We start from the raw sequence: 17,052 nt of genomic DNA on the forward strand, positions 1-17,052 counted from the left end.
CTTACTTCATTGCTTCAAATGTGTGCCATGTCACTGACTTTTTTTTCCCTTCCCTGTAATCAGGGAGGAAAACAGTCTGCATCTGGCAACAGGTTCCCTTCCTGTGAGAACGGCTGGAGTGAAAGCATTTAAGCAACTATTTAGAGATTCAGCTTCCTCCTTTCTTTTTCTGCCCTTCCTTTTAATGCAGCAACTTGTTGATCTAGATGGATGTCGACTGAAGGGCATTCATTAGTAGGAAATGAGTAACCTTTTGTAGGGCTGGTAGTCTGCTTAATAGTCCTGAGTTAGCCACCATAGGAACAAACCAGTGGCAGTATTTGTACACAGGATGGAAAAGAAGAGGAACTGATGAATCCATTATACATGCAGCTGAATTATCCATCAATACTAACTTGTGGAGATGGTTTTATTTTATAGCTCAGGGTTTTATTATATCAGACTTCTAGGACATAGGTAAATATTCTTGTGTGGTGTTGTGGTAGTATTTGGGAAATCAGGTTTAGTTGTGCTTATACTGGACTTGAGTTGGCTGATAGTAGCTCCTGGCCCTTCTACAAAGGGAGCATTTTAACAGGGTCTTACACCAGCTGCTAAGCTGTTGTGGAGTTGAAACTGCCTGTTGCTTCTGTGACTGCTATGATGTGTCTTTTCATTTGCTGTGAAGTACAAAATTGTGTGCTGCATACTGTTTAACAGCTCTGGCCTTACATAGAGAAGAGTATTATACTTTTCTACATAAGTTTCTCTGTTTTGGTTTAGTTTTGGCAACAGAATCTGGAGCTGCTTGCATTGTAATGAGACAATACCTTCAGTACTGATAAATTGTTGTTCAGTGTTGATTCCTGTCCTTGACATCTCTTTCAAAATTCTCTCTTCTAATACTTCCGCTTTAAACCATTAACTTAAGGAAAGTTATGTAGGGTTTTCATCTTTACTTGGATCATAATAGGAAATGAACACAGTACACGTACTTGCATTATCTTACTGACTTCAGAGTTTTCATTTCTACTGAGAGACAGATAGTAAGAAATCTTGAACCAGAACTGTACATACATCTATCTCTTCTTGAGCTACAAAGGTTAAGCAGTGATCAAAATTTAATATGGAAAGCATTATGCCCTTTATTCAGTTTTGTAAAATTCTTTCAAGCTATTAAATAAGCGCTTTAACAAGGAGTCTGATGCCCAGAAAACTGTTACTGGGGATGAATACTGCAGCATAAACCAGAACATGGTTTTGAGCCCATTCATTTTAGCTCTTTTACGTATGTCAGGAGACTCTTATCTGCATGTTAGCAAATTAACACTGAGGGCATGGATTTCATGGCAGGTAAGACCTCAGCACAACACACCATCTATTTCCATGATACAGCTTGCCAGGCTGCAGGCTATTCTGTTTTGTGCAGAAATAATTAAAGATCCAAAGACAGATCGCATATCCTGGTCTTCCAAGTGGTGAAAGGCTTAGGTTTAGCTCTCTTGTATGTGACAGATTCTGCTGTTGTACCTTTCCAAGCTGAAGAATTTTCTGAGATGTGGGAACAATGGAGGTGAAAAAGTTTCTAGCTATGTTAAAGAACACGTTGATGTTCTAGGGTACCTGTTATGAATTTTAGTGTTCCTTGTCAGGAAGTAAAAGAAAGCTATCTTAGTCCTTTCATTCATGGCCAGAACAAATTTCAGCTGAGAACTTCGTTAGAGACTTTGTTCTTGTCAGAAAAACAGCTGGGCAATCTACAGAAACTGTATGCTCTCTTGACTTGTATCCAGTGTAAATTTAATGCAGGCGACTGCTATTAAAATATTGCTTGAAAACTCACAAGCTCAGACAGTAGCATAGAAATTTCAGTGTGGAATTACACAGCCAATAGTACAAACTGCAACAGTACAAATCCCTACCTATGTAAATTCAGAGAGGAGAAAACTTTAAAATGTTTAGGCTTTTTCTCCCTGTATGTGTGTGTATATATACACACACATATATGGAACTAGAAACACAAAGAAAAACTACTCAGTAAGCTACATAATGGCTGATATATGTTTAAAAGAAATGCAAACTACTGCAAAGGCTACTGAAGTTTGATACCCATCAATCTTTATTCATACTGGCCCAATTGCTGTTTAAAACACCATTAAGTACACACTGCCATCTAGTGAGCATCTCTAACAACTGCAATTCGATTTTAGAAGAGAAAAACGTGTTGCTTGGAGCAGGTAACTAATACAGTACAAAACATAGACTTAAAAATGCTGCACTGAATGCTTTGTCAATTGTATGTTGTTATATAACAGAGATACGCAGAGCAAAGCTAAAGTATTTTATTAATAATTTATTGTCAGTAAGAAAGACTGGCTAATGGTAATTTTCAGTAAAAACCTTTACAAGACCAATAGATCACAAATATACAGACACTATAAAAACTGTGTCGTGGTGGTTTTGGTTTTAAACTGTTATGTAGAAGGTCTTCAACACACTTTCCAAGAAGGGAAAAAATGTTTACAGTTCTAAAATACAGCAACCCATTTAAGACATTTCCATGTAGCTGACCCAGAAAAATATCAGACCTAACCTATGTACAATTGGAGTAGTGTGAACGTGTTGAAATTTTTATAATGAAATGTAAAACCTTGATTTTGGGGGAATACATACAGTGATGCCCTGATTATAATAACTCAGGGTGCTAGTTTTAATGGCACACAAACACCACTAGTTTCAGTGGAAAACAAATTCACAAAATATCTACAAAATCTAGTTAAAACTATTAAAATCAAAACTGTACATAAAATTTACAGAAAGTAGGAGGAAATTAACTTTCATTAGAACTATATAAATATATGTACCATGCTAATATGGAGAAGTGGTATGTGATTTTTTTAACATAGACAATGCAAGTACAAAAAACATGTTCAAAAATGGCACAGCCAGTGGGATTCTTGGAACTGCCCAATTATAGTAGGTCAGGAAACCGAAAAAAGCTGATTTAGTGAAATGAACTGCATGATCCAATGCCATCATGCCAGTTTAGCTCACTGAAACAGAAGCATTCACTTAGTCTGGGAAAAGGGGGTGGGGAAAAAGAAAGCTCTTGAAAATTTTTCTAGAACTGATTAAGTCTTTTAAGAGTCCAGGCACTTTGTTGAATGTGAGTGTCAGACTTCTGTATGTTGCTGGGAATCAAGTGGAGGAATTTTCACATTTTCAAAATGACTGTCATCTCCACTCTCATAGTCACTCATCATGACTTCAGACTCCATTTCACAGCATGCTGACACATCAGAGCACGAAGCTGTGGAAGCATACACAGACATGGACATGTTGTCTACAGTGGGAGCTTCAAAGTCTCTATTGTACCCTAATGTGTAAGGAGCATAAGGTTCTCTGTAATTGCCATTGGCACCACTGGTTGTGGTCTGAGGTTCAGACATGTCTGCAGGATAGTGATGGGGAAGATACTGATTAAGGTTAAACCTCTGCCTGCTTCTTGTAGAAGAACCCAAGCTACCTATGGCTGGCATGTCTCTGGGAGGCTGTATTGACTCAAACTGGTCGCTGTATTCTGGTGGTAATGGTGGAAGCTCATCAGGTGCAGGGAAGTCATCAGGTGGAGGTGGAAAATCACTTTCTATGTCGTAACCACCAGGGTAATAGTCTGTATCGATGGCATTAGGATCTGTATACAGGGGAGCTGGCTCCTCAACCACTTCGTAATTTGGATATTCCTGGATACCTGGGAGTTGAACGCTTGGCATCCAGTCTGATGTATCCCAATGATAACCTGAAAATTGAACATTTTTTAAATACAAAACATAGCGTTAATCATCAGTCTGAACTGAGATGTCAATGCATGTATTATGACAATGCAGTCACTGTGATTAGAACACTACTTGTTAATTGCAGAGCAGTTTGCCTGGCTCCACAGAAGACATTCAACACGACTTTACATTATGCCATGCACTAGATATTGCATCATTCACATTTAAAGATTTTGATTTTCTCAGACATCTCACCTACAATGAGAAGAGTTGTATGTCATCTATGGAATGTGCTGTTAAAATATATAATGGTATAGAATTGTTCACTCAACAGCAAATAACCAACGGTTTCCTTAATGCAGCAAAACTCTTCAATTGTTGTTTGAGTAATTAGAATTGGCTCGCTAACCAATGTCCTGTTTTCTTATGCTGTATTTATCATAAGTAAACCTTGCTTTTCCTGTGTAAAAGAAGTAATTTCTAACTGGTAAAGTATCCAGGCTATTTAAAGTGACTTTACCACTTGGCTGAATTTTAGTGTTAATTTCACAATGTGCTGTTAGCTTTATAGTAAAACTCAAAAAATGGTGCCTCTCCATACTTCCACACCTCTGATAAAATCCCTTTCTTGTTTTCTACATATGTTCCACTTGAATATAGGAGCAAAACAGCAAAATCAGGCTTAATCATGCATGTCAGCCTTCCCTTGAATAAGTTTTTATTGCTCTGCTGAAAACTAGGTGTAAGGCTAATGTCATTAAAAATATGCACATGTGTAATGTATTTTTAACATTAATAGCAAAAAGGAAAATTAATACATAACTGGAATAAGGGTGCAAATCTAGTAAAAAGAGCAATCACTGCAGACAAATGCACAGCAAGCAAGTTGACAGTAAGTCTGTGTTAAAGCCAAGTATTAACAAAAATATTTTGGTGCATATCAATGAACTACATGCAGAAGTCACCTCTTGAATTGCTGAGGTCAGGAACAGCAAAAGATTCTTTAGTTGGCAGAATGAGAAGAAAAAGGAGAAAATATCCCTTGTTAGGAACAAAGTACTGAAACCGATATGAAGACAAACATAACGACTCTCACTAGGATGTTACCTTTATCTGTTTTTTTTAGTGTTCTCTAGTTAAATGCCTATCTCTTGAGTAGTACTAAAGTTGGCTTTTTTCCCCTATGATCCTCCTTTATTAGATTTGAACTGTAGAACTGCTGCTGAGTCAATGTAAAGCCCACCTAGGACACTATGTTGTTATGGCATAATCTGTAGTCCACAGTCTGTTGAAATTTTCATTTCATTGTATTTAGAACTTTCCTTAAGGGGTAACAAGACTTGGTCTGATTCTATTCTTGCTTCACACCCCCTTGATTTTTAATACAGGGGTACATCTATTAGGACTTGTACTCTCTAGCGTCTCATGTGGAGATGGAACTTCCACTTTATCCAGCTTCCACATACTGTGTGCAGGGAGACCTGCCTCTTGCTGTACAGTAACCCCAACAACTTCTGCTTAGTATGGAACTGTCCTGTGCTGTCTGACAAACTTTAAACTTTTAAAACTTTTCTTTCTGAGGAATCTATTTTCTTTCTGAGGAATCTATATTCCTGATATAGGTCTGAAAGGAGGGATGCCTGCCTATTCTGATCCTGGAGTCACCTCCTAAGAACTGATACTTTTATCACTTCTCATAAGGGTCTGAGATCCTTAAAATATTAAAATATCTCTGGTCTCCTCAGCAGGAGAATTTTCTGACCATTAGACTTCTTAAAAGTCAGCTTTTTTTGTTTTTCTACGGAAACTGGGTGTAAGACTGAACAAAATGGGCAGACTTTGCATACTTCAGAGTCAAACACCATTCAGTATAAAATAGAGGCAAACTAGAACTTGATGTACCCATCTTTCTAGGTGACACTTTGCTACACTGGAGCTCTTATTTCCTCTTGCACTCAACACTGTTGTTTGCACAGCGCTACAGCCTTCTAGCAGCGAAGGGAATACATGCCTACAACTGTCCTAAGAGGAAATTGTGCAGTTGATACTTCCAGGATACTTTTTTGAGACTTGAGGAAAAGACCATCTGTCCAAAAGCTTGACCTTTGCTGAAGACTGGAGCAAGGACTGACACTGTTCTGAGATGCTCTGAAGTAGAACTCTTTACCTGTTGTGCTTTCAAATTTGTGCTTCTATTGAGGCTAGAAACTTCTAAGCATTAAAAAGCAGGTGAGCCAGAAGTCTTTAATCTCTATCCCTTCTCAATGGTTCCAATGCATAAAATATTTGTACTTTTCTTGCAGTGATACCAAAACAGTGAATGGTACTTCCAACTGTCCAATTTTAGCTTCTATGTATTAAAATCTCAGAAAAATCCAAGTTATTAAATATTTTTCATAGGCTTAGCTTTTGTTGCCTCTAATCTTGGAACTCATAAGTTACTGTTCATCACAATTTTTTAGCACTGGGGACTATGATCTATTTGTAAACACTAATGATATGCTACTCTGTGATTAGAAGTCATTGCATGTCTACTTTTTTTGTCTCTCTGCATACATGAGAGAGGATGTACTTCAGAAACAATAAGCCAAACAGAATCTTTAGGCACTGTTAAATATTTTTATGACGTTAAAATGGCTTTGTTTTCAGCAGGACAATTTTGTTTTTATTGAGAAACAAGAAACATATGCTATGAGTATCACTTCAGAAGTAGCCTCTGCAGACATGCAGAGATCTAGAGGAGCAAGCTATTGACAATTCCACTGCTATTCAAGTCTACTAAGAGGTCAGTTTTTGTATAGGCTCAGTGGCACTTCTATTACTACTAATGTTTTGCACAGTCTGTTTCTTAAATGTCAGCAAGAAAATACACTGAAAATAGTATTTTTATATATAATACTTATAAAATAAAGATTTTTTTTTGCTGCCTCCTAATGTAGAAATGGATATGCACAAGTGTGTATATATACATATACACACACAAATATGCCTTTTAGATACCTCAGTAAGAACAGGAGGTAAGCAACTACTTAAGCTAGGAGGGATGTATGTGCCAATGCACCTCAATTGTATACTTGAAGTCAGCATTTTCTACTACAGACTAACTCATCTAAAGATGTGGAAAGTGTGTATCAAGCTACTTGTGTTCTACTCTGCCAGAACTAAAAAGGTAGATAGGGAAAGAAATTGAACTGTGGGCTGCTGATTTTTCATCTGTTTTGGTGTACATAATAGCCTCTGCTGTCTCAGCCTGCCAGAAACTTTATCACGAATGTTGTCAGACAACAGTAAGCACCAGTATCTTTTTATGCCAACCCATTTTTTTCTTTTTCAGGAAGTCACACTGAAACATGCCTGCAGGGTACACACAGCATACATGTGAAAATACAAATACACACACTATATTCTTCACTAATGCTTTTGAGAAAGTTTAAGTAAATAACAGTTTGTAACTCATCTGCTACAACTACATTACTTAGAAGAAAAACATGCATTATTCTGCCACAGCAGTAAATAAATATGAAAACATGTATATACCTTCTTTTTCCACCGAGTCAACAACAGCATTGACAAGGTGTATTACAGTCACTACGGAAGCTTGTAAAAGGTATAAAAGGAGCAAATTAAAACAAACCTATGGTTAGTATCACTTTAAACAGCATACAGGTATACAAAAATACTGTGAAATGGTAGTCCATTGCTACTTTATCAATGAAGACTGTTGGTGTAATACATATACATACACATATACACACTATCTAGAAAGCAATTGTATGTAACACAAAACACATCTCTGAACCTGACTTCTGTTCTGTACGAATATCACGAGGTACTTGTTATAACTATTTTTGAAATTCTGCACAAGGACAAAATTGTTTTTAATTGTTTTAATATTTATTCAGTAGCGTGTTTCTACCATACTTCATCTAGATTGCAATAAACCTACACCCCACAAATGCTCTTGTGAGGTGTATTAAGGAGTAATTAAGAAGCAGGTTTCCTTCTGCTATTCCCCCTCAACTGAGAGGAAGAATCTTTCACTATAATGAAAGGATAGTAGGAATACCAAAATGAGGTTGATGTGTTTTTTAAATAACAATCATAATCAGTTAATTTGTTATAACTTCCTTTCCCCAACATACTTTTGGAAGGGAGAAAGACTTTCCCTTTTAGGGTAGGATGAAGTAAGCACATGCAATTTTGTTTGCAAGACTCATAATAAATTCAGTACCTATCAAAAAAGGAGGAAGGAACAATCTCTATGATGCTACAGCTATTTCTCTTAGAGTGATACAGAGTAATCAATACATTACAAGAAATACCTGTAGGCATGTATGAAATATAGGGGATGAAGGGGAGGGGAGAACATGTACTGCACAACACTTAATACCACAGGAAGAAAAAGTTGAAAGTTGATATTAAGTCTACTGATAAATGAGTACTATAAGCATACTATTTTACTTTCACCAATCATTAACAGATTGCTATTAAAGAATAAACCACTGTAACTTAAGAAGTGGAATTTCTTTACTCCTAAGCTAAAGACATTTTAAATTCTTGCTGCTGCCATATAGGCAAAAGCAGGAATTGGAATAGTCAGAGCGCCCGAACTCCGTGAATTAAATTGAGACAACTGCATCTTTATCCAATCGGTTTGAAATATTTCTGAATACATAGATGCATTCAGACTGAACAGTAAAAGCATCTGTTGCAATGGATAAATAATCGATCTAATCGATATCGTTCTAATCGATAATAGTAACAGAATGCTCTAATAAGTATAATGAGTTGTACTAAAAGATTTATATTTTTATTTTCATATTGGCTTTTTTTCAGTGCAGGAACTTTTTAATTAATTTTAATCATGGTGAAAGCCAAGTATACTGCTCTACTGCAATAAGATTCCTTTTTTGTAGCTTCCTTCATTACTAAAGTAATCAAACTTACAAGCAATCCCTTAAACTCTGCTTTCACTCAGAACTGATCTGATCCATATAGGAGCTGAGGTCGCAGCAGGAAAAAGAGAAGGAAACACATGAAACTGTAACACCAGAAAACTTTACTAGAAGCTGAACGTCAAAACTGAAGTTATAGTTGCACAGGCAAAGGCTGTTTTTTAAATTCACTGTATTCTTATATAACTATTAAATTTGAGTGCTTTTAACAGCTTTTAACACATAGCGCTGAATACCTTGTGCTGTATTCACACTGTTAATATTCTAATACTGGAATGAATATTAAGGTAAAGTAATTAACATGAAGTGTAAGATAGGCAAAAAACACTAACAGATCTGAGTATTAAAATAAACACTAATATATATTGTGTATTAATATATATTAGATGTATGCAACACTTACTGATACTAAGAGATTTAGGTGCAGAGACATTATGAATGAATGTAAGCAGCAGTACAGAATGATTAGAGTTTACATACCATTGTCATCACATGATTCAGACTGGAAGGAGCTAAGAGACTGGACTTCAGACATGCTTTCTCTAGCACTATAAGGATGGGAGCTCTTTTCATCCAGAGGCGTTTTTGAAAGGCAGGGGTCAAGATCTACTACTTTAGCTGGAAGAAAAAGTTTCAAGTAAGGCAATTAACAGTCTTCATTAAAAGGCATTAGTAATTAAAGCTTTCTAAGATCTACACTTCTAAGAAAACTTAGTGGTGTATGAAGCTCGATCAGATTTGAGAACTAATAAAATCCTAATTCTTTTGTCTTTTTTTACGATAGTAGGCACAGACAGACTTTGAACTCCTATTAAACCTGCACCACAAACATGCATCTTTATCTCTCAGTTAACAAAAGTAAGAAAATTTCTTACTGTCATAGTCGAAATCCCAGCTGGGCTTCTGTATGGAATCACTGTCTGAAGGAGAGTTGGAGGGAGGTGGAGGTGGCAGGTTTGGTGCTACGCTGCAAACAGCTACAGCTTTTCGGTGGCCATGTACAGAATCTGGATTAAAAGTACTAAATTCTGGGTGCTCAGGGATAGCAGACCCCTCAAAAGAATTCCTGTCAAGATTATTCCTGGAGTCACTTGGAATGCTAGGAGTATACGAAATGGGACGAACAGGAACCTGTGGCGGGATGTCAGAATAAATGTTCTTATTCAACTTTGCATCAAAATAAGGTCGTTGTAAGAATGCTGTTGTAGCTCCCAGTTGCTTGTCTTCAGGTTCTGGTTGGTGTTTCTTCTTTCTACTCATCACTTTGCGACAAACAACAAAAATCCCAACTAACAAGAATATTCCAGCGATGAAAACAATAATTCCAATTACTTCAGCTAAACTAATGTTCCAAGATGTTGAAACATATTTGTTAAGAACAATGTCTGTGCAGTGCTTTCCTCCAAATCCATGACTGCAATTACAGTGATATGAACCATAAGTATTCTCACAGAGGGCACCATTAAGACATGGGTTTTCTGTGCATTCATCGACATCAGTCAGACACCTACCAGAATCAGAAAGAGGAAACAATGATTAGCTTACATCAGTAATCACTGCTCTTGTTCAACAATTCTAGATGTGTTTAATATGTAATACTGTACACTACCAGGCAACTTGCTATTCCATCACCATTCTAGATTTCAATCAACTTGAGTAGTTAAGAAGTATTTATAAAACTTTTCTTTGGAATGCTATACTCACCTTTCTCCCCGAAAGCCTGCTTCACACTCACAAACAGGTCCGTCCAAACTGTCAATGCACTTGCCACTGTTTTTACAAGGATTGTCTTTGCAATATGGACCCAGCTGGCACCTTCAAAAGAGGAAAAAAATAGTTAACAACAAAAAGAGCCACTGTCTTACTGTAAGTTGTGTAAATAGTATTATATACAGTGGGATTCAAGGCTGCAACACAGGGGCTGACATTAAGCAACTCAAGTGGATTTTAGAGTGTGAGTTTCAGTTAGAAAAGAGATAAAGTAAAAAAAAAAAGCATTACATTTATATACTATGCTGTAAGGGGTTGATTTGTTCAAAAAAAAGCCCATACAAACATACCTTTGGCCTGTGTACTGTCCTCGGCATTGGCAGATGAAATCATCACTGACTGGGATGCATGTACCTCCATAAAGGCAGGGATTGGAAGCACAAGGATTGACACTTACATCACAGTGAGTTCCCATGAATAAAGGAGCACACTTGCAGTAGTAACCTAAAATCAAATACATTCTTTTTGAGACATGCACATGGCTTCACTGTATTCAAGATAAATCCTTCCCTGCCCACTTACCTATTTGTTCAAAGACAGAGGACAGAAATAGAAATATTCTGTTGACAAATGAAGGAAGGTCTAATGGAAAGTTTTTTCTGGTATGTGACTGAAGGTTAACTGCCACTTACTTATCTCTCAGAACTCATGCCTGTCATGTTTTCAGAAATTTTAAAGTAGGCAGTCAGAGAATGGACCTCAGTGTTGACTGACACTGAAGATTAATAAATGGATTTTACCTACTTCGTATTCCAAGAAACCGAGTGTCCAGAACACAGGCAGACACAGCCTCCCTCCCTGGTTAACAACCAACTTTCTACAACTCTTTGGGAAAGTAAAAATTATTTACAAAACTGTTTTGGCCTTCAAAGGCAGGTAAGTGAAAAAGCAGTTTTGAAAAGTAGCAGCACAGCTTACCTCCATTTGACAGGGCATTGCAGATGCCTCCATTCTGACATGGGTTGCTTGAACAACCTTCTGTGGTAGAAAGTAAGCACCCAGGAGTCACATCAACAGATTCTTCCATGTGTGCATAATTTCGTGGCTTGCTGTTTAAGGGGAGCTCCTGTCCATTAAGTACAATAGAATCCATGCAGCCTCTGAAGCCATTGCTAACCTGAGGACTCCTGCCATGTCTTGCACCCTGCTGCCGAATATGACCACCAAAAAACACATGATTATCTAGGTTTAGCGTCCTAAGTGTACCAGGAGCAGTACCAGATGCAGTATGCACCCTGTCCAGAACAAGTCGTGCATAATTTCCATCCACTTCAAGAGATACCGAATGCCACTGGCCATCATTAATCTGAATGCTCTGAACTGAGACAATGCCAGGTCCGCTGCCACAATCAAACTTATATTGCAGCCTTCCATGATGAATCTACAGAGGAAAGACACATCATCAATAAATGGACCACAGACAGAGAATCCCTGCAGAAAGTAAAATTTGAAAATATTGGTGCCTCTTAAAAGTTTATGTTTGCTACAGAGAGAAGATGATGGTGTTGTCCATAAAGGGCAGTTTAGAATACATTGTTAGTAAACATTCACACTGATTGTGATTTGCTTTACATGATCCTTCTAATTAAAATGCATATAGTACTTTTTTTTTCCCCTACAGTAACGAACTCACAGATTGTAATCAAAATATTGCAGAATATTGTGTTTTAAGTGATTAACATCTCATGTTTTAAACCCTTTTTCTGTATGAACTTACTGAGTATTACAAGCAAGTAAATATTTGTTTTTTTTACTCTTTTTTTTTTTAACACTGAAGAAAATTAATTCTTTTTACACATTAAAAAATTCTATAAATGTTGGCAACTGGAATGTATAAAAAAAACCTGTATTTTGAATGCAACTCTCAATTGTAACAACTCTGCAGAAATGGTGTATGAATAAAAGAAGATATATGTACCTCTAAGATACTGTAGTCTGTTCCTCGAGCGTACATAACAACTGCATGAGCAGAGTAAGTTCTAAGTCTCATTGTCAGCTTCATTTCCTCTTTGTTCTCATTTTCCATGAGACGATATTTCACATAACTGTTCCCACTGAACGTTACAGCAGAGCCCACCGATGCTGAGGGATACAGAAAAATATGACGTATTACCACACAGGACTGGGAAATAATATGGTTTTACGTGGAAATTTTTTAAAGCAAATTTTCTTACCAGAACACTGTCCAGTTTTGCTGTCATGGCAAACACAGGTATATTTTTCCTCCTTTGGATCTCCTAAACATTCAGTACCTTCAGGGCATGGGTTTCCTTCACAGACACTATTCACTACAGGGCATTTCCCTTCTGTAAAATGAAATATATTATTTCTCTTCTGTTGGCAGTAATGCTATTTTGTGAAAAAGGACACTTCAACAAGAGCTGAAGGCAACCCTAATGATACTCCTCAGTATCAGGCAACAAGGAAGTGAAGAACAGTTATGCAACATGATTGACAAAGACTAGGCAAACAGTGTGTGCAATGGCTGATGTTCACAGTTATCTCAATTAATAACTCAATTCAGCTGAGAACATTTAAAAAGTCATGATGTGGTTTAAGGTTTACTTCAGCTATCACACATCATGAAAAATGCAAGAGTGCATAGATATAAAACATAAGCAGAGGAGATAAGTGTATTTGAGAGAGAAAAGGAATGGGCTTTAAGTATTTACTGCAGATGTAAGTTCAGCCAGCAGTGGTAATCAATAATTTTAAAAAGCCATCTCATTTTCCTGAGAGCCGAAGACAAATTCATCACTTGTTATAAATCTAGATACTTTCATCTATTTTAATGCGTATTAATTTTCCAGTTCAATCTGTCATTCACAACTAAGTTTTAAAGCTGTATGAGATCTTTCTCTTAGCAAAAACCCAGACATATTCTTGTTCTTTGCAATAACTTATTTCTGTGCATACAAGACTGAATAGCCATTATTCATGCAATTAGGAGAAGCAACAGAAGAAAGAAATTCTTTTATAAAATGGATAATGAAGACACAAGTATAAAAAAATTGCTTCCCACAAGCTTATATCATATAAAGTCTCATTATCTCATTTTAAGAGAATAATTACTCCTTATTTTAAATAAAAGTAGTGAATGCTGCAGTGTAGGTTACAGAACATTCTTACTCCTGTAACATTCATTTCCCCCTATGGATGATGATTGTTCAAAACCAGAACAATCTTTTGAAGAATATGGTTTTCCTTTCTGCCCTCCTTACCTTTACAGAGACAAACTGCTGCTCTGTGATGACGGGGAGTGACAAAACTCAGCCTGGCTGTGCTGTGGGTTGACATGATGTTCTCATCCAGTGTTACTTTTTCTTCACAAAATTTCAAAGGACAGTCTAGGCCTGCACAAAGCTTATGGAAAACATCAATTATCCGAACACCTAGAATCTCCTCTAGGTCAGGCACAGAAGAGTTTATCTTGTGGAGCAAAATTCTCATGGGATGCTGAGAGCTGCCAGATTTCTCAATGTTCAAGAGGACATCAAGGCTTGAAGGAGGATCAGAAGGCTGCAAACTAACAATCTGGATGTCATTTCTCCTCACACCTAAGATGTTTCTTAAAGCTCTCTGGAAATTGCGCCAGTAATCGCCAATGAATTCTTCAGGAGCAAGGTTTGCAAAGCGCATTGTAATGCTGTGATTTAGTAAATCTTGTGTGATTTGTTTGATATGCACAGTAATATCAGCTGCAGTTGTAAATTTTCCATCAGTAACAGTGACGTTTAGGAGGTACTGTCCCACATCTAACCTTTTATGTGCTATTAGTTTGCCTCCAGTACTGGAAACAGAGAACATGGATTCCATCTTGGGGTCTAGGCTATAGGTCAAAGTATCATAAACATCTTGGTCAGTTGCATGAATTTTTCCAATGACTCCACCTGAATATTCTTCACCAAAGGCTGTAATAAAGATTTCTAGAGGCAGAATTGCTGGAGGATAAATGCTCTCCTCAATAACTCTAATATCAACATATGTCAGAGATGACAGTGGTGGCTTTCCATTATCTGTGACCTAGTAGAAGACAAGGGTACAGTTAGATTTTTTGCTTTATCTCATTAAATTCTGTTGCAGGTACGTTATGCAGTAGTGCTGTACTTTTCTACAAACACACACATAAATATACAAAAGTTATTACAGGTCAATGCTTTAAAAAAATTGCAAATTCAAGTTTATGAGAAGTTAATTCTGAAAATTCAGAAAAGTGCACACACCCAAATATGTTTTCACTTCTTCCACGATGAAAAGGATCCAGTGTTCTTAATACCTCCATATGCAAGAAAGCCTACTAGCACTTACAGCAAATGCAGAGGAAATGCACAGTAGCTGATTTCAGACAGTAGATGGTGCTTGAAGCTTTTTTAGTGCAAACATGGAGTTAAGAACTCAAAATGACTCATGGACTCTAAATTTCTAACAAGTTTCACCACTTAGGCCTTGAAGGCAATCTAAATGCAGTATGTTAAACAGAACTGCAAAAGAAAAACAATGTATGTAGAAAGTTACAATTAATTATACTGTCTTTCATGACTGGTAATCATGGAGAGGAAAAAAATAACCTGTGATGTTATTTACTTCAGGCAATTATACTAATTAACACAACCAGCCTAACTCAATTTTGAAGTCTTTTAAACATGTCACCTATCTTCCATCCTTTTTTGACAACAGCATATGCTGTCATTGGATGATGAGAGAACAGAAGAAAATTACTATAAAAATAATAAAAGAGTATTCCTTTGGGTTTACTTTTTTCCCTCTACATTTCTCAGTTCTTGTTTCCTTTCTAGCTCTTTCCCCAGTTACTGAAATTGAAAGTAAAGAAACAGTCGAAGATGCGGATACAATGTGAAGGAACCCAGGGGATATGCAAGGCTCAGAGAATACAAGATATCCTCCACTGTTTAAAAGATGTTACAATAATTTTACCATGACTACATGTTGCTGTACCAACTCTGCAGATCTATGCAGAGGCATTGCTTTTGATTTTTCAGACAGATTTAAGCAAAAGAAAATAACTCCTGAATACAAGAGTGTCTGAATATATGTACAAAACTGTAGCATCTTAAAAAGGCAAGGCATGTCTCACAGAACTACACACTTCTATCAGTAATTCCAAAAGGCATGACTAGAAGCTCGACCTCTAGTTACCCAAGCGCAAATAAGGAAAGAGACAGAGAGACGAAGCAAGCTTATGTTGGCAAAGTTTTGTTTTGCCTAGATTTCTGCCTGGAAACAAGACAAGGCAGGCAGTTTATCTACAGCACAAAAGCCCAAGAGAAAACACGAAAATACTTAAAACAAACAAGCGAGCAAAATTGTAACAAATGGACAGCAAGTAGGAGGGAAGAGCCACAGGAGAAAGTATCTTTCAATAGTGCAGATACTTAAAAATCTGCTGCAGTTTTAAACTAAAGAATTCAGGAGTGCAGTACAAAAGACCATATGACTCATAGCTGAAGATTTCACACACTAATGCTATGACACATTTGTTAATGGATAGTCTATTTCCTTTTTTCCAAAGGAAAACAAATCTGAGTGGCATGTACATGTTGGGAAAAGGCTCATGTGAAAGTTTTTTAGTGGTAGTGGTTTATTTGTGTGTATGGTAGGAGGAGGGTTTTCTGCGTTCAGTTAAACCCGTAACATAAGAAGAGCTTTGCTTCAGCGATCCGTTCAAAAAGAAAAAGCTGTGAGTACAGAAAAGCGGGGCCAGTGAAGATCAGTTAAAAAACAAAACCAAGCAACAATGGATCATGCACAGCTGTTAACTTAGGAGCTGCAAGAAGACAATACAGAAATTAAAGACTAGAGAAGATGCTTTTCAAAACAAACAAACAAACAAAAAACAAAACAAAACAAAACAAAAAAACAACAAACCAAAACAAGATTTTTTAGCGAGAAGAGGAAAGAATATTTTTCCCAGAAAATCATGTAACTATTTTTATGTGTGTCACTGAAGCTGAAGGCTTGTGATATGGACATGGTAATTCTAGTCTAAGATACCTTCATGCTTGTGCATGGTGACTCACTAAAGAAAAGTTAATTGCAAATTATAGCGCTACGTCAATTAAAAAAAAAAGATCATAATAGGTGATGATAAATGGCAACTGAAAGACAGTAATGCATTTCCAGAATCCAGGCAGAGAACTTCTAAATCAAAGTATGAGACAGGTACCAAGTATTGAGAATGAACAAGACAGAACAAACAAACAAAAAGAAAGCATGACATTAGTATAGTCTAACACTGACATAGAATCTCTAAAAAGCATTTGTTCTAAATGAGTATTTTGCTTTAAGATACTTGTTTTTCTATTAAGCACCATTAAAATTCTCCCTTTACTCATTCTCTAGAAAAAATGACACTGCTAAAGTGCTGTGCTAAAGATAAGACAAAGACAGCTGAAGTACTGATAGGCTGCTTACAGGTATTCTACAGTCTAGGTGGCTTGGAAACGAGAAGAATGAATCTACCAAGAAAAAGGTGTTAGGCTGATTTCTTGTATTCATATTCATCAATAGGCAAACTCATTAAAGATGGGCCAAGTCTGCAGCTGAATCATGAA

The 17,052-nt window shown here is 36.8% G+C and overlaps 1 protein-coding gene across 4 annotated transcripts in view; it reads right to left on the reverse strand.

The window, feature by feature from the left end:
• Positions 1-2,317: 2,317 nt before the first annotated feature.
• Positions 2,318-17,052, reverse strand: part of FAT1 (FAT atypical cadherin 1) — a 98,743-nt gene continuing 84,008 nt past the window's right edge. For 2 of the 4 annotated variants that reach the window (XM_065736940.1, XM_065736937.1), the window contains exons 19-29: positions 13,702-14,503; positions 12,655-12,786; positions 12,399-12,562; positions 11,399-11,861; positions 10,771-10,924; positions 10,415-10,525; positions 9,586-10,217; positions 9,191-9,328; positions 7,293-7,352; positions 4,721-4,756; positions 2,318-3,778 (exon numbers count right to left, since the gene is read on the reverse strand). In XM_065736940.1, coding sequence (XP_065593012.1) covers positions 3,153-3,778; positions 4,721-4,756; positions 7,293-7,352; positions 9,191-9,328; positions 9,586-10,217; positions 10,415-10,525; positions 10,771-10,924; positions 11,399-11,861; positions 12,399-12,562; positions 12,655-12,786; positions 13,702-14,503 — 3,318 coding nt within the window. In that variant the 3' untranslated portion in view covers positions 2,318-3,152. The remainder of the gene's footprint in view (positions 3,779-4,720; positions 4,757-7,292; positions 7,353-9,190; positions 9,329-9,585; positions 10,218-10,414; positions 10,526-10,770; positions 10,925-11,398; positions 11,862-12,398; positions 12,563-12,654; positions 12,787-13,701; positions 14,504-17,052) is intronic. The other 2 variants (XM_065736938.1, XM_065736939.1) reach the window with 2 other exon arrangements.

The sequence above is a fragment of the Cyrtonyx montezumae genome, unplaced genomic scaffold (assembly GCF_038088225.1).
Source record: "Cyrtonyx montezumae isolate F1298 unplaced genomic scaffold, pur_monq_1.0 scaffold_2, whole genome shotgun sequence".
In the NCBI taxonomy this organism is placed as follows: domain Eukaryota; kingdom Metazoa; phylum Chordata; class Aves; order Galliformes; family Odontophoridae; genus Cyrtonyx; species Cyrtonyx montezumae.